Genomic DNA, 17,588 nt, shown 5'->3' on the forward strand with positions numbered 1-17,588 from the left:
TCCGAAGCAAGCATTATGAGCAGCAGAAACCACTTGGCAAATACCAGCAGCTGAGAATGTGACAAACACTTTAATGAGTATCAGGTTTGTTTTGAAACTGGCAAAAAGTTGTGGTTTTTTTTTTTGTTTTAAAAAGCTTAATGGAAGAGAAGCTATATCCTTAAGCACATTCACCAGATGGGAGAAAAGTATAATCCTTGTCTATCCTTTTTATTTCTTCTTTAGGTTGGTTTTGCACTTGGCAATGTAGTTGGGATGTATCTGGCCCAGAACTATGATGTAAGTATTATTTTGCTAGTTTTCTACTGCTGAGCTTCTGTTAACATTGTTTATGGGGTTGCAGTTTTGTGGGAAGTCAGTTCCATATTCTGGTTCATACCATTTTCACGTGTTCACTTAGAAATCCACTCTGTCCTGTTTCCTTGTTAATCTGATATATTTTAAAAGTCAGTATCAGTTGTCTATCAGCAAATTTTGAAGTGCAGAAGCCCATCATGACAGACCCTATATCCATTCCCCTATGGAGAGCCCAAAAACGGAGTCAGCTGCATTGACCCTTATCTAACACACATAAAAAGATAAGAAGGGCCTGCTGGATCAGGCCAGTGGTCTATGTAATTTAACATCCTGTTCTCACAGTGGCCAACGAGATGAAGCCCGCAACCAGGACCTGATGTAGGTGCTTCCTCCCTCACACAATTGGTGAAGGGGGGGGGCAGGTCCATAACATTTCTTTGTGCAGTATCTTTTTCTGCCCTTTTAGAGTTGGCAGCCATTTTGTGTGATGTAGCCTCCACAGCAGCCATTTTGTAACAGGTGCCCAGAGCAGTTTCTCAAAATCCCAGTGCCTCCACTGGCCCAAAAAGGTTGGCGGTGTCATTGAAATACTACTCAATATAATCCAGAGCAGATTCCAACGTATAGTTAGCGGAGTAACAACATAAACACATTGCAGGATTCCCCCAAAATAGACCAGAGGCAATTGTATTTCATCCAATAGAGCTTTACTGCTACTGAAGGCAAATGAGCATAATGGTCACAAATCCAATACATTCAGAATTGGCACTGTTCATAAGAAATCCAGTTGCAGCAGACTTATTGTAAGTTATTGTAAGTTTAAGTTAAGTCTAAACCTTAACACTAAGTATACTACGTATAGATCACCAGAACAAAAGAGAGACAGAAACTCTGTTGTAGGGTTTCAGAACCAAACAATAATTCTCTTCCCCGTGCCCACCCACCAAACACCCAGCCTTTCTTACCACACAGACTGATGAAGATAAATGGAAAGCTTGCTCACTGCTTTGTGACATTTTGGTTGGCCTAATGATGGTATCGCCATGCTACAGACAATGAATTCTGTGAACAGTAGAAGATTCTGATACCCTGTTCTGCTTTCAAACAGGTTCCGAACATTTCAAAGAAGATTGAAGACATCAAGAGAGACGTGGAAGCTAGAAAGAAACCTCCAAACGACAAATGATGTTTACCTAGCTGTCTCTGTATTAAATGTAGATCATGTAGTTTTGCCACTAGGTCGCAGATGCCAAACCTTCATGTGGCTTTTCTGGATTTCCTCCAGATGTGTAGTCTTGAAAAACCAAGCTGCCCTCAGGCTGAAGTGTCACCACATCCAAGGGACCTTCTAGCACTTTCTGGATATTTGACTTCTTTTTCTTTCTTTCTTTTTACCCCATGTGTAATAAGAAAAACCATGCAGGGAGAGACTGGGAGATTGGACTATTGTTCTCAGTGTTTGTTTTCAATAATATTTTCTATTCAGTATTAATTTGATTTCGGAGTAGAGTAATGAAATTAATTATTCCAGTGTGACAATCAGTAATGGTCTGGCTGTAGAAGTGACTCATGAAAGAAATTAAAATGCGTCAGGAATTAGCATCCAAAGATTTTTTAATGGTATTTTAAAAATTAATTCAGTATTTTTTTGTACAATCTATTTGTAATATACTAAATCACAGATAAAAGTCCTCCTCTCTTTCCCCCCTCTGAAGTGAGAGGCTTTTTTATTTTATTTTAACCTTGTTGATTCTTGTGCTATGTATTTTCTATGCAAAAGGAGTGTGAATTATTGAGCAAATCAGAGAACTCTGTAATAGTTTCCGGTCTTGCTTTCACCCGTTTTCTTCTCTCAGGCATTTTGTATGGTTGCTCCTTAGATTCAACATTGGTTGCTTTTTTAAAAGTCTTACAAGATGCCCAATAACAAAGTTGTTCCCTGTGAAGAGGAATTGTCTCTCAAACTACTTTGAGAATTGTAACTCTTTGAGGACAATTTGGGTCTCTTGATGACGATCAACACCAGTAACAAAGTGCAGCTCCCAGAATGCTTTGGGGGAAGCCATGGCTGTTTAAAGTGGCATAACAGTGCTTTAAATGCATGGTGTGAATGTGGCCTAATTCTTGTTTTGTCCCTGGTCTGCTCTCTGCTGAGTTCCATAAGGGTGCCTCTCCTGAGATATATGGCAAGTTAGCAGGTATGAGGGGGTAAGAGCAGACTGAGGTGGGTAGATCAGTGCCTCATTCACCCTAATGAACGAGTGTCCACTATTCAGACATTCACTTACATTCAGTTAATACTGTGCGAACTGGGAGTACAGGGCCATGGGTGTTCGGCCCATGCTTGCCCCTTCCCAAAGTTGTACATACAATTGGGAGGGTATCTGCATCAAGGTGGTCCATGGGATCCCTCTCTGCAGCAGTCGCCATGGAAACTCATGGGCTTCATTCCACTGGGCAGATTTCTGAGGCATTAGCATGGGTACATTGCAGGTCGGGGGTGTGGAGCCTGAGGCCTGAGAGCTAAATGTGGCCTCTTTGGGGCTCTTCCCACACCTTTGCTCCCATATCAACTTATTTTATTGGCTGGAATGTGTCCTTGAACTCTGACAATTCCTCCCTAGAGGGAGGATGAAGTATGTGTTGAGGGTGATGACGCTGGGGGCAGATGCTCCTTCTTCAGTGGATGAGGTTGCGGACTCCCTGTCAGAAGGGGAACTGCACACAGGATCAGCCCCAGACAGGATAAACCCATAGTGTCATTGCTTCCTGGCCCACGGACTTATCGTTTCCACTCTCTGGCTTCAAAGATCCCATCACAGAAGCCCAAGTATAACCAGAGTCTTGCCATCTCTGTAGCCATTGTTTCTGTTCTCATGGACTTCTTGAAGACATCTGGGTGGTCATGGTGTGTGTGTGTCTGAGAAGTGTAAATACTGAAATATGGTGAGCTATGTCAACTATTAAAATGTGTTTACTTCACAGTGAATGAACTGGGAGATTATTCCCTTGACTGGAGCTTGAGGTATATATTTATACAACCTTACATACTGAAACCAGCAATTCTCTTGGATTATGTCCTAGAGCAGACATCCCCAACCTGCAGCCCTCCAGATGTTTTGGCCTACAACTCCCATGATCCCTACAACCCATGATCCCTAGCTAACAGGACCAGTGGTCAGGGATGATGGGAATTGTATTCCAAAACATCTGGAGGGCCGAAGGTTGGGGATGCCTGTCCTAGAGCTTCCTTTTTTTCTTTTTTTCTTTTTACTATATTTTGAGTCTGTGACATACAGGTGCACATTGTTCTGCCGTGGTAAGAAATCCCCTCTTCAAATGAGAATTTTTTGGGCTAAAAGAACTTGAATTCCTTCACAGGCATTTTATCAAAGAATGTTTTTGCTTCCTTTCCCAGAAATGCAGAGTGTCCATTCTGTATACACTACAAGAAAAAACTGAGGGGTCCCCTCGACCTCATTTTTAAAGTTCCTGTTTATTCAAATCTGCCAAGCAATTAACTTTCAGGCAAACAAAGCTAGTTCTAAACAAAGCCAAGAGACATTCTGATGTCAGTACCCATTAATGTGAATTGAGCGGACTTCTTCCGTCTCTTTCGAGATCTGCAATCCTTTGTACATCAGCGGCGATGGCTTTCGAAAGTCGCTAATGGGTTTCTGAAGTGCCAGAACTATTTGGCAAGGGCACCCTGGTCCGTGGTGCTGACATAATTATGAAGGTTCAAGTAGTAGCAAACACAGACCAGGATTCCCCTATTTTCAAAAAGGGGAAAAGAGAGGACCCAAATAATTACCGCCCAGTCAGTCTGACATCAATAGCAGGGAAGATTCTGGAACAGATCATTAAGCAAACAGTCTGTGAGCACCTAGAAAGGAATGCTGTGATCACCAATAGTCAGCATGGATTTCTGAAAAATAAGTCATGTCAGACTAACCTGATCTCGTTTTTTGACAGAATTACAAGCCTGGTAGATGAAGGGAACGCAGTGGATGTAGCCTACCTAGATTTCAGCAAGGCATTTGACAAGGTGCCCCATGATATTCTTGTAAAGAAGCTGGTAAAATGCGGTCTTGACTATGCTACCACTCAGTGGATTTGTAACTGGCTGACTGACCGAACCCAAAGGGTGCTCATCAATGGTTCCTCTTCATCCTGGAGAAGAGTGACTAGTGGGGTGCCACAGGGTTCTGTCTTGGGCCCAGTCTTATTCAACATCTTTATCAACGACTTGGATGATGGACTCAAGGGCATCCTGATCAAATTTGCAGATGACACCAAACTGGGAGGGGTGGCTAACACCCCAGAGGACAGGATCACACTTCAAAACGACCTTGACAGATTAGAGAACTGGGCAAAAACAAACAAGATGAATTTTAACAGGGAGAAATGTAAAGTATTGCACTTGGGCAAAAAAAATGAGAGGCACAAATACAAGATGGGTGACACCTGGCTTGAGAGCAGTACATGTGAAAAGGATCTAGGAGTCTTGGTTGACCACAAACTTGACATGAGCCAACAGTGTGACGCGGCAGCTAAAAAAGCCAATGCAATTCTGGGCTGCATCAATAGGAGTATAGCATCTAGATCAAGGGAAGTAATCGTGCCACTGTATTCTGCTCTGGTCAGACCACACCTGGAGTACTGTGTCCAGTTCTGGGCACCACAATTCAAGAAGGACACTGACAAACTGGAACGTGTCCAGAGGAGGGCAACCAAAATGGTCAAAGGCCTGGAAACGATGCCTTATGAGGAACGGCTAAGGGAGCTGGGCATGTTTAGCCTGGAGAAGAGGAGGTTAAGGGGTGATATGATAGCCATGTTCAAATATATCAAAGGATGTCACATAGAGGAGGGAGAAAGGTTGTTTTCTGCTGCTCCAGAGAAGCGGACACGGAGCAATGGATCCAAACTACAAGAAAGAAGATTCCACCTAAACATTAGGAAGAACTTCCTGACAGTAAGAGCTGTTCGACAGTGGAATTTGCTGCCAAGGAGTGTGGTGGAGTCTCCTACTTTGGAGGTCTTTAAGCAGAGGCTTGACAACCATATGTCAGGAGTGCTCTGATGGTGTTTCCTGCTTGGCAGGGGGTTGGACTCGATGGCCCTTGTGGTCTCTTCCAACTCTATGATTCTATGATTCTATGACTAGCATAAAGCTCCATCTACTTCCATGCCTGCAGGCAGAGATTCTCCCAACCCTTGGTCCATCTAGCTCAATATTGTCTACACTGACTGGCAGTAGCTCTCCAGGGTTTCAGGCAGGGGGATTCCCAGCGCTACCTGGACATGCCAAAAACTGAACCTGGGCTCTGTAGAGTAGGTGCTCTTAATGTTAGCAGTTTCATTGAAGAGTGGTTCTACATTGCTCCTCATTGCAAGAAAACAAACAAACAAAATTGTAATACCAGGGATGTTTGTCTACTTCCGAAAGAGGTATGCTTCTCTTCTAGTCTATTGGCAATGCCCATTTCTATGAAAAGGGAGGCAAGGGAGATGTAAAATGTCAGTGCTGAATTTGTGGCTGAAATCACTTATGCATTCAAAGCAAGAAAGGGAGCAGGCAGGGTTGAAGATATGTATGTTTGTTGTTATACTTTAAAAAAAAATCAGTGAAGATAATCAAAAAATAAAATAAATATAGGTCGATACGAACACCAGTTTTCCCCATGCTGTAATTTTTCATCTGTGAGGGTCTAGCAAGTGTAGCATCTTGAGCAATGCTTGCAAGAGGTACTGATAGATGATAGATAGATATAGTACTTTATAGCAATACTCAGGACAGCTTATAATGTAGGAAAAGAGGATACTTGGCTGTATGAAGGTTCTTTTTCTGCTGTCTTTGACCAAGGTTCAGGAGTGTATTTGTGAATCCGTAAAATAGCCCACAGTCACTGGTAATGTTGGAAAGGTTCTGGCTCGCTGTGCTTTCTGCGAAGAAGGTCCCAGGTTTAGTTTCTGGCATTTCCAGGTAAGGATGAGAAAGAACTCACTCTGAAATCCCGAAGAACAACCACTACCAAGAAGTGTAGACATGGCTGACTAGATGGGCCAGTAGTCTAACTCAGGGTATTGGCAACTTCCTATCAGCCTCTGTTCCTAAAACACTGCAAATCCCAGGCCTGAATGCTTCCATCTGTACTGTCATGTCTGGGTTACTTCTTTGCGTGTTCTATCAATGCATCTGAATGAGGAAAAGATACCAGTGAAGCTGAAGGAGAAGTTGTGGAGAAGTTGTGGCCCTCTAGATGCTGTTGGATGATAATTCCTTCCCCCCCATATTAATTTCCCCCATATTAATTGTCTCACTGGGGCTGATGGGAGATAGTTCTTCATCTTTGAACTAAATGGAATGGGAGAGATCATCTTGTTCCTGCCGCACTCCAAACATCAGATAAAAACTTGCTGTTTTAATGGAGCTGTGGAGTTATCTACAATCAATAACTTACAGTTGTCACACTGAAGCAAATTCGGTGCTCAAATCCAGTTCTCTCTCTCTTAGTAGAATGGTAAAATTATTTCAGATGCACTTAATAGAACGTATATATTTGGGCAACAATGGTGGCATTCTGTGTCCAGCTGGAACAGGACTTTTGAATCTGGAAATGGTTTGCCCTGGAATTGCCTCTTTAACTTTGAGATAATCAAAACAAGTGTCCTAATAAATTACCCAAGGCATTTCTAATTCAGTTGCTTTCCTGTATATTGCTCAAGACATTAATAGTTTAGCTGTTTTCCATTTTGTTGTTGTTGTTGAGTTGTTTGCAACTTGGTCTACATGCACAGAGAATTTTCTTTGTTGTCAATCATCCACTTAAATTAACAACTCAATGGGTGGCCACGTCTACTTCTCCCCTCATGACTGCCAACTCCCTTCTGGTCACAGGCGTGCCATAGACCAACAGAATGAATCTCACAGCCCCAGTTGGGGAACCCTTGACCTACTGAGTGTGCTCATGCCTGAGTGGCCATTTAAACATGGGTCTCTCTGGTGCTAGTACTACATACTGCTGGAATCGTGTGGGAAGAAGTCACTGTAGGGGAAGTGGATCCCAAGATGATGAGGTGAAGTGTGAACTGGGTCTCCGTCACTTGCCAAGCCAGCCATCTCTACATGTGGAGGCTTGTGGCACTGCTATGTCATCTCTGCAGAGGGCCCAGAGCAGTGCTTCCCCCGCAAGGGGGGTACTAGATTGTATGCAGTACCAGCACCTTTCTTTTTTGTTTTGTTAAAAAGTGTGGGACTTACTGCGTAACAGCTTCACGATGAATACCGGCACCTATTTTTCTAGGGAAGAAAGCACTGCCGCAGAGTACTCACTCAGGCTTTCAACATCTCCATTAATATGTCTACAGATCACAATAATTTCCGAAGCTTGAATAATTTATTTTATTCACAAGCAATTTCTACAGCATAGACATTTTTATTAGCATCAGAGGAGCCCTCCCCTTTAATGGGGAACCCTCCCCACACAAAAAATTGATCCTAGTACAGTTACTGTGGTTAACAAAGGCTCTATTTATTTCTGTACACATCCAAGAGTTTCTGGTTACATCAGTTATTAAAATAATATGCCTATTGTAGAGGCCTGGTATTTAGTTTGGGAGAGATTCAGGTGTAAATTGTTCTCTCTGGGAGTCTGGTTTGCCACCTCAAGGCTGCCCCCGTAGTATAGTGTAGTGTAGTGGAAGGAGAACAGAGATCTAGGAATGTATATATATTTAGAACAGGAATGATGCATCATCTGCAAGAGTGCCAAGCATCTGAAGGACGCTCCTTGCTCTGGCAAGTGAATGTGGTGTTGATGAGGCTTTCAAGTTTTACTTGAAAAAACTTTACTTGAATCGTAGAATCAAGAATCATAGAGTTGGAATAGACCACAAGGGCCATCGAGTCCAACCCCCTGCCAAGCAGGAAACACCATCAGAGCACTCCTGACATATGGTTGTCAAGCCTCTGCCACAGAAGGCAGATGAGCATCAAAGTTGGAGAATGAGGAATATAATTAGCCAGAGGCTGGATATCTGCCTCCCCAGCTTTCTCTATCACTGGGTTCCTTCTTCATGCTAGCAGTTTGGTAACACACCATCACAAGAGTGCATAATGCAGCCTGATGCCCTCTGGCTGTTTTTATTTAATTTATTATTACATTTATGCCCTGCCTTTCATCCAAGGAGCTCCAGGTGGCCTATATGGTTCTTTCCCCTCTTCATTTTATAATTGCAGGAACCCTTTTAAGTTAGACTGAGAGACAATGACCGGCCCAAGATTACTCAGTGAGCTTCACGGCTGAGGTGGGATTTGAACCCTGGTCTACTATGGACCTGGTCTTCTCCCTGGACCAAAGGGCAGCTGTGCAGTTGAGCCTTGAGAATTGGCCGATCAAATTGGTTCTTCCTTGTTACCAAATAAATAACTCCACATACAACTTTTTACTTTTTCTTTTAAAAAAATGTTCTATAGATATATACATATGGATACAGTCTTCAAAACACACTTTGGATGTTGGGACTGTAGGCACTGTGATTTATGTATCAAGTAAAGAAGACAAATTGGCTGAGTGTTCTGTAGAACAAAAATGGGTTTTCTGTGGAAAAGACGGGGGGGTGGGGGATCAAAGCAATTCCATGGTATTGCTGAAAGACAAGAATAATGCATGCTTTTCCCAACCCCTTCAGTACTAGATGGTGGAGATATGATGATTGTTAGGGAAACCTCCAACAGAGTTACTTCTTACTTAGTTCAGGTTAATGGAACAAATATACACTCAAGTGTTTTCCTTTCTTAACAGCTGTGCAAATATTTTGCTCCCAACTTGCTGTGAGCCAGCAAGTTCTGTGGACGCTGACTATGATGGACCAGTGACATTGCTGGCTGTTGCCCAGTCTGGAAACTTATCCAAGTGAAAGAGTCTAATTCCCCAAGTATTTATTGCCACTGTAACAACCACTAGACCAATCAGATTGACACCAAAGCCAGCTTTGATCTATGAATGAAAAAAACAAGGGAAACAAACCACATTAATTGTCATCAGTTAAGGCAGGACTTCTCCTCTCAAGGTAGCAAGGGGTACAGGTAGACATGCCTTCAATGAAATTATGAGATTAATCATTTTTCTAAAATGTTCTGGACAAAATCCTCAACATTAGCAAGGGGTGGTGAGATTTCAGTTCATCCTAGAGCAGGTGAGATATAGCTTTTGTATTGTGGTTGTTTTCCACATTTTAACACAAGTGCATCCACAACCACACCTTCCTTTGGCCCTTCTCCATCTGATCCAGTCTGCTTGTAAATTGTGCTAATAACTTCATTGATGAAGCTGCTGATAATGGGGCAGGATAATTCTCCTCTTGATTTTGCCTTTGTGCCATAGCCTGGTAACTCATTCTGCACAACACCTGGCTGAGAACTTGACTCTAAGTATTGCCTTATTTCAGGAAACCTCAGTCCCCAAATAAAAGGTATGCATGCATTTAAACCAAAACATGTCTGTCTCTATGCTAGTGTTTTCGTTGCTCTTGTAGAAATGCGTGTTGGTGTCATGGGTATGTGGGTTCCGATATACACATGTAACAGAACTGGGATGATATCTGAATGGAGGATGGAGGGGGTGCATGTTTCGAAACCTTTGGCACTTGTGTAAAATTATAGGTAAGAGGCTATTCCTTGGTCCCCAGTCAAGATTCCTCAAGCACATTCCTTGCGCAATTCACAAAAATGTTGACATCCAATCTGAACTCACAATTGAAATGATAGATGCTATCCAGTTTCAAATTTGGGGGAAAACCATCATTTAAGCACCACAACAAAACAGTTGCAGTGTTAACTGATTATTATCACTGCCCCTTATCTAACCAGTTTGATCACTGATCATTCTGGATGCATCACTCTTGGTACTTACCATATCTTTGATCTGGCAGTGCCCATAATTGAAGACAATGGCATTTGGGGGGTTGCCCACTGGCAGCATCACCGCAAAAGAGATGCACATGGTGACAGGGATCAGGGTGTACAGAGGGTTGATTTGTAGGGTTTCCGACTGGAAAGAGAAAGGGGAGATATGAGCATTTGTAGTCAAAGAAAGTAGTAGACTACCAAAACCTATTCCTTGCAGGAAACCATTGTTTTTCAGAGCCAATGTCAGGTAGTAGATAGAATAAGGTAAAAGGTAAAGGACCCCTGGACGGTCAAAGGCAACTATGGGGTTTCAGTGCTCATCTTGCTTTCAGGCCGAGGGAGCCAGCATTTGTCCACAGACAGCTTTCCGAGTCATGTGGCCAGCATGAGCAAACCGCTTCTGGCGCAATGGAAACCAGAGCGCACAGAAATGTCATTTACCTTCCTGCCGCAGCAGTACCTATTTATCTACTTGCACTGGTGTGCTTTCGACCTGCTAGGTTGGCAGGAGCCGGGGCAGAGCAACGGGAGCTCATGCCATCACGGGGATCCGAACTGCCGACCTTCTGATTGGCAAGCCCAAGAAGCTCAGTGGTTTAGACCAGAGCACCACCCACGTCCCTTAGTGGATACAGTATTCGATCAAGGCATGGACCTCCAAAGTGGCACCTGTAGGCACCACTGCACCCAAGTCCCTTTGTCCTTTCATTTTTAAAATTTGGGCTGGCGGGGGTGCAGGTTCTGGTTGTTTGCCCTGGGGGGGGGGGTTGCCTTAGGTTGGGGGCAGAACGTTCCTTTTTTTGGTCTGTGTTTTATTTGTTTTGTGGGAGGGGACTTGGTGTTTTGCCTTCTATTTGGGAGGGGCGGTTGAGCACCATCCATTTTTCTTCTGTGAAATGGGTATTTTGTAGTGTCCACAACAGTTTCTGGGTCCTAAAGGGTTGCTGACTCCAGGACTAAGGCAGCAATCTTATATCCATTTACCTTTTAGGTACGCATGTGTAGGATTACTCTGCAATAATATGTTTGTTTCGGCAAGTTTTCGGGTCTTCGTTTTGTATTGTTTTCAAACTTATTTTCAGTTGTATTTGTACTCCTTTAAAAACCATTTTAGCTGTTTTAAAGACATGTCTGCAAGTTGCCTTGAGACATATCTGTAACTAGGTGATTGATTGATAATAAATTGATCCAAAATCTGTACTCACCATGCTGCATAAAATAGGTAGGAAGATGGTTATAGTTGCTGGGTTACTAACAAACTCTGTTACTATGGAGACCAGGACACAGGCCAACAGACTGACAGCCCAAGAGGGAAGGCTACTCAGGGATAACATTTGTCGCCCAATCCATGTGGAAAGGCCGGAAGTCTGTGGGGGAAAGACAGTGAGTGAAAAAAACTGAAGTCGGGCATCTCCAGTCCATCAGCATCTTTTCAAGACATCAGTCCCACTACTCTGCAGGAATACAGAATGGACTGGTCACTACACTGAGCTGAGCAAACATAACTGAATACAGTGGTACCTCGGGTTACAGATGCTTCAGGTTACAGACACTTTAGGTTACAGGCTCTGCTAACCCAGAAATAGTACCTCGGGTTAAGAACTTTACTTCAGGATGAGAACAAAAATTGTGCAGCGGCGGCGTGGCGGCAGCGGGAGGCTCCATTAGCTAAAGTGGTACTTCAGGTTAAGAACAGTTTCAGGTTAAGAATGGACCTCCAGAATGAATTAAGTTATTAACCCGAGGTACCACTGTACCAAGTTGGGCTATGTGGCCTGGGTTCAGCTAAATTAGCAGAAGATAGCACTAGGACCCTCAATAACACAGTGGGGCTTTCCCTCATCTCTGCCCCCACCTTCCAAATGCCCTGCTTGGAGATACTTTCTCCGATACCTTCCTGCCATGGAGCAGGAGGAGGCAGTGGGCTTGATGCCTGGTGGAGAAACTTCAGAGAGTTTACATGGGCCAGAAGCCAGAGAAAAGGCATTGGTTACTATAGTTTTCTTAATAATTGCAGCATTGATTATATTTAGATTAAAATGCTCACAATAACTTTTGTTCCCTAAGTAGGTTTTCCTCATAAATTTAAGATGACCCTACAATTCTGATTTGGCAATCCCTGTACAGTAATCTATTTCTGCAAAACTGTATGTGTGTTCTCAGTATAGTGCACTCTTGCATTTTTTATTTTTAAAAAAGTTGTTCAGAATAGTGAGTGGGGGATCTCTCGTCATAACGGGAGATTGCTGAAAAATATGATCTTCATGTTGCTTCCACTTCAGTATGCTTATGTTAATCTGGCCTTCAGGGTAGAGTAGGGAAGCAGGGGTTATTGTTTTGCTGTTTTGTTTTAGCTATTTACTTGTTTTTATCCTGTATTTTGTTCTCTGAACCACCCTAAGATCGTATGATGGGCGGTATATAAATCTAATAAATAAAATAAAATAAAACTAAAATTAAGGATTGAGCCTGGGGCCTTCCTGCAGCCACCAGGAATTCTTTGGCTTCATGCTTTTGGTCTATTGTGATTTTACTAACTGGATTGCATTTATAAGTTTTGCTCAATGCATTTTTATGTATTGCTGGAAACCATCCTGGAGATCATGTCAACATGATGAAGGATGGTGTACAAATTAATAGAACGAAATCAATGTTTTTGACCCACTCCTAAATTCGGGAGGGACCGAGGGTCTCAAACTGGGGTGAGCATTTCCAACTGCAGGGAATTCACTGCAGTGCTGAATTCACTTCATCTCTAACTGTGACTAGGTCCCAATATTACAGTGAAAGTCATCCAGCCATCAGTCTTCAGAGTATAATTTCAGTCCAGTGTTGTGGGGGACATGTGTAGAACAGGAAGGAGAAAAAGAGAGAGGGGGGAAGCTCAAAGAATAGTATCTTTGGTGCACCAGAGAGAGTGAAACTGAGTGACTAGGGTGTGTGTGACCTGAGATAAAACAGCATTCTCTTGAAGAGAGTTACATCATTGTTAAGGAGCTCCAACATGTGTGGATCCCAGTTTTATAGCACAGGGGGTTATCTGGGGATAATGGTGTTACCTTGCATCCAGCTGCTAAAGCATAACCTCCTCCAACCAAGACCACAATCTCCCAGGGCATGGTTTTCTCAAAGTCCTTCCAGGTGATTATTGGTTCCCCTGCGTTAACATCGGTGGAATTTGGAACATCTCCTGCATCAAAGCAAAACACACACAGAAAAATAAAATTGTAATTTCCCCAGGTTCCTTTGCAAACTCAGATTGGCGTGGAACACACTGTCAGGAAATGTTCACAAAGAAACACAGAGTCCTGGAACAGGACTGACAGGAATGAAGACATCCTCCCTCTGCATTGCTTTTTTGCTCTGAACTTTTTTTTTTTTAAAAAAAACCAAAACCCACAAATCTAGTTAGAAACTGGAGCCTATATGAAACCGCTTACACTGAGGATGTGCCGAAAAAGAAGGCTTGGGTTAAAAGTGGTCTCACTTAGCAGTCGCAAAAGGCCAACATTTTCTTCTGAGGGGCAAATTGTTGTTCCTGTTCTGCTTTCAATTTGCTGAAGTGAGTGTGTGAAGCAAACTGTGATCGTGCCCAGCTGAAACAAGCCTGGAGAATCTGAGGTAAGGAAGAGGCAGCCCCTAAATTGTGGAATCCCCCCCCCAAAAGGTTTGTTTAGACCTTTAGCTTCTGCAATATGCTGAAGATACACCTCTTGAACCTGGCCTTTGACATTATATATTGGGAGGGGAGGCTGATGGGACAAAAGAGCTGAGAAAATGGAAGCTGGCCCCAGCCAGAATCTAGTGAAAAGAAAAGCCTCAGGGAAAGAAGTCTGGCCCTCCTATAAAAAGTAAGAATTTATTAATCTAGCAGAAGACCACTGCCTTCTTTTACAGCAGCCTTACCCAATGTTTTGGACTACAACTCCCATATAGCTTAGCCAGCATGGTTGTATGCTGCTGGGGTTGATGGGAGTTGTAGTCCCAAACATCAGGAGGGCATCATTTTAGGTAAGGCCAGTGTCAGGGAACTGCCATCAGCTCAGAGGCGAGAGATGGAAGGGCAGTTGTGTTACAGGGAGCCTCCAAAAATCTTGCGAAGCAGTACCTCTTCCGGTGAGGAGGAAAGCCCCACCTCCAGTGGAGAAGAGGTGCAGGGACCAGGGGATGCTAGGGAGAGCCTCAACACCAAGCCGAGCAAACCGGAGAGGCGGGAAGTTCGCCCCTGCCAGCACCCATTCTGTGCAGTAGGCTCTGGTGCAGGGAGGGATGGAAAAGGTTGGGGGCGACGTGACTTTTATGCTGGGGGAGGTACAAAAACCGACCACTCCCAGATTCTGTTAGCGACTGAGCCAGACATGAACTTACAACGCTCTTCACTGTAAATAGTTTGCACCAAGAATAAAGTCTGGAAAAGACAGGTCGGAGTCTTGCCTGTTTACTCTCGAGCAACCACACCATCATCTGACAGCCAGTTTTCAGGAAAGCCTCAGAGTTCACAAGCAAACTAGAATGCAAATGGCTGGAATTGCCCCCATGTGGTTAATCATCATACATCATTGCCTCTTTCCTACGTATGTTACGCAAATGCTCCCAATGGGAGCCAATCTGGAAACAAGTATTATCTGAAGCTCACTGTTGTGACTGATTTGAATGTGTGAACTCCCCTGCAGGTACTTTGTGTGTGGATGGAGACCAAAAGGAGCTAATACAAGATGTGTCGAGTGCTCTTATGTTTGAGTCCCTCATACCTTTCCTCTTCTTTCCAAAGCATGGCTTCTTTGCTGGAATCAAAAAGAGGAGGAACCCAAGGAAAACAGAGACTGTGGCATCGGTCCGATAGCCTTTCCTAGGGAAGAGACATGGGAGTTGTTTTATAGAAGGCAGGGAAAACAGGCAGCAGAGATCTGTGTGGCTCCTCCTGTTTCTTCTTAATGGCTTGTTGCAAGTTTTACTGGCATGCTGCTCATGTTCTTGCAGTTCTTAGACTCCATGTTACATCCCCAAAACACCATGCCATATTTTTTATACATGTTATAGGACCAGTAACACCAGGGTGGGTCCTAATATATATCTCAAGTGTCAAAGGCCATGACAAAGAGATGTGTCTTCAAAATGCTAGGAAAACTACAAAATGAAGATGCCAAATCTACCTCTGTGGGGAGGGAATTCCACAGCATGGGGGCAGCCCCAAAAGATGCCCTCTCCTGAGTTGTCATCCCTCAAATCTCTGAAGGTGGTACAACAACAAAGAAGGTCTCAAATCTTACAACCTGAGAGGGTCTGGAGGGAAGGAGATGGCCCTTCAGATATTTGGGGCTGAAGCTTCACATATGTATCTTCAGAAAAACTGAAAAACTACGTTTGTAAGTTGTGGCAGCGCATTTATTGCCATAAATGGCTTAAGTGTAGCATAGACCGAAGGCCTTGCCCACAAATTTACTGACAGCATCAAGAGGTGTGGGATATAGCTATTAATGATAAATTAACATGTGTCATTAAGGTAAGGCGGGGAATATGCAGGAGAAATGATTTTGAGGAGATATGGAGGGTGCTTGTAGAATTTGCACTGTTAAAGTGGAAAGGGGTCAAACCATCGCAAGAGGTGTTAACATTTTGGGAGGTTGGATAGTTACAATGGAATGATCTCGGTGGTGGTGGGGCGTTTGCCTGACACCAAATGTGGCGCTGGAGGCCTCGTTGACATTTCAGTATTAAATATGGCACCAAATATTACACAGGTCCTTCTTGCCCACTCTGCCCCTCCCAACTCCACTTGGAAAAGTTATTGCTACGAACTAGGAACTTACTTTCCAAAGAAGGATGACCAGCCTGGGACAAATCCAGGCTCCCTTGTAAACCAGAGCAAAGTCATCAAGATGAAAAAGAACGCTGTCACCCACTCTGGATAACTAGAAAGGAAATGGGACAAGGGGAAGCATTTAATACTAGAGAGGCCAATAAAGAAAGATTTTACTGATTAGCAGTTAGCTCTTTTTTTTTTTTAATTAAAAAACCAAACACTCAGCTCCTCAGTTGACAGCTGTGCATGTGTAGCAACGGGCAATTTTTCCATCCTCTCAGTTTCTCATTTTCCCAATCTTAAATTCTCCACATTAGTTTATGATTTTTTCAAAGTAAAGAGTCTGCCTGAAAATCCATCAGAATTTATTCTAACATGCACCTTTTTGTAAGCAATTCTTTTCTAGTATGATCATTTCTACAAAGCAGGTTCCCCTAATATAATGCATTTTTGTATGTCATGTTCATTAATGTTAATTATATGCTTTTCTAGAACTTGATACATGCATTTCTGCTTGGCTGGAGAACTGTACTGCAAAGTTCAGAGAAGTGTGAACTTCAAAGAACACCTGAGTTTTGCTTCATGTAATGTTATAGAAAGTACAAATTATGTAACTTTGCCTTTAAATGCAAATTGAATCAAATTCTCCGATGCCTATGCATGAGAAGCAAAACCTATACAGTTCTTCAAATATTTAAAGGACTAGAAGACAGAACAGACTCAAGAGGTAACATAGGCAGTTTCTGTATACCTAGCCAGACCACTGGTTCATTGAACACAGTATTTTCTACACTACTTGGCAATGGCTTTCCAAAGTTCCAAACAAGGAAAATGCTCAGTCCTACCTAGAGATGCCGGGGATTGAACCTGGGACCTTCTGAATGCAAAGCAGGTGCTCTACCACTGAGCTACAGCCCTTCCCCTTAGGTGGAAATGGAAGGGAAGCAGATTGTGGCTGAAGCTCAAGAGAAACTTCCTACTGATAGGAGCTGTTTGACAGACTGACTCGGGAGGTGGTGGATCTCTCCTTTGCTGTAGATATTTAAGCAGAAACTAGACAGGATGCTGTGAGTGCTAAACCTGGTGATGTTTAATGTCCTTTCCAAAGCTATGACTCTATGATTTTACCTAATATTTCCCAGTTTCTCATATTCTTCCTGGATTCTCTTCTCAGACATCTCTTCCCGTCTGGTCTTCTTCTTCTTGCTTAGTGAACATGTCTCTTTAAAACTGAAAATAATGTGAGGCATGGAAACAGAAAGCAATTAGAGTTGTATAACTCGGTTTGCACCAAATATTCTCTATTTTCATCACTCAACTTATAATAATAATAATAATAATAATAATTTTTTATTTATACCCCGCCCTCCCCAGCCAAGGCCGGGCTCAGAGCGGCTTACAAGCAATAATAAAAACAAGATGAGTGATTAAAACTTAAAAACAAAAATAAAATACAACATTAAAATAATGGAACATTAAAATATTAAAATGAAGCCTCATTGCAGGAGAAGGAAAAGAAAAAAGAAAAAAGGGGGGGAGGGAATCAAATTGGCTCCAATCCAAAGGCCAGGC

At 43.0% G+C, this 17,588-nt stretch overlaps 2 protein-coding genes across 4 annotated transcripts in view; one reads left to right on the forward strand and one right to left on the reverse strand.

Annotated features, from left to right (window-relative positions):
* STMP1 (short transmembrane mitochondrial protein 1) lies at window positions 1-2,011 on the forward strand. Its single transcript, XM_083462126.1, is given in 4 exon segments — window positions 1-51; window positions 55-84; window positions 226-279; window positions 1,406-2,011. Coding segments are annotated over 4 exon segments (198 nt in total). The 5' UTR covers window positions 1-15; the 3' UTR covers window positions 1,484-2,011.
* Window positions 2,012-7,681: 5,670 nt separating this feature from the next.
* SLC13A4 (solute carrier family 13 member 4) overlaps window positions 7,682-17,588 on the reverse strand; it is a 41,535-nt gene continuing 31,628 nt past the window's right edge. For 2 of the 3 annotated variants that reach the window (XR_014516297.1, XR_014516298.1), the window contains exons 10-17: window positions 17,145-17,246; window positions 16,024-16,125; window positions 14,965-15,062; window positions 13,273-13,403; window positions 11,419-11,580; window positions 10,218-10,355; window positions 8,271-9,302; window positions 7,682-8,154 (exon numbers count right to left, since the gene is read on the reverse strand). Coding sequence is in view for 1 of the 3 variants with exons in the window: in XM_083462014.1 (XP_083318140.1) it covers window positions 9,165-9,302; window positions 10,218-10,355; window positions 11,419-11,580; window positions 13,273-13,403; window positions 14,965-15,062; window positions 16,024-16,125; window positions 17,145-17,246 (871 nt within the window). In the remaining 2 variants the exon portion in view is untranslated. Of the gene's footprint in view, window positions 9,303-10,217; window positions 10,356-11,418; window positions 11,581-13,272; window positions 13,404-14,964; window positions 15,063-16,023; window positions 16,126-17,144; window positions 17,247-17,588 lie in introns of all 3 variants that reach the window. The other variant, XM_083462014.1, reaches the window with a different exon arrangement.

The sequence above is a fragment of the Podarcis liolepis genome, assembly GCF_965112155.1.
Source record: "Podarcis liolepis genome assembly, chromosome: 10".
NCBI lineage: Eukaryota > Metazoa > Chordata > Lepidosauria > Squamata > Lacertidae > Podarcis > Podarcis liolepis.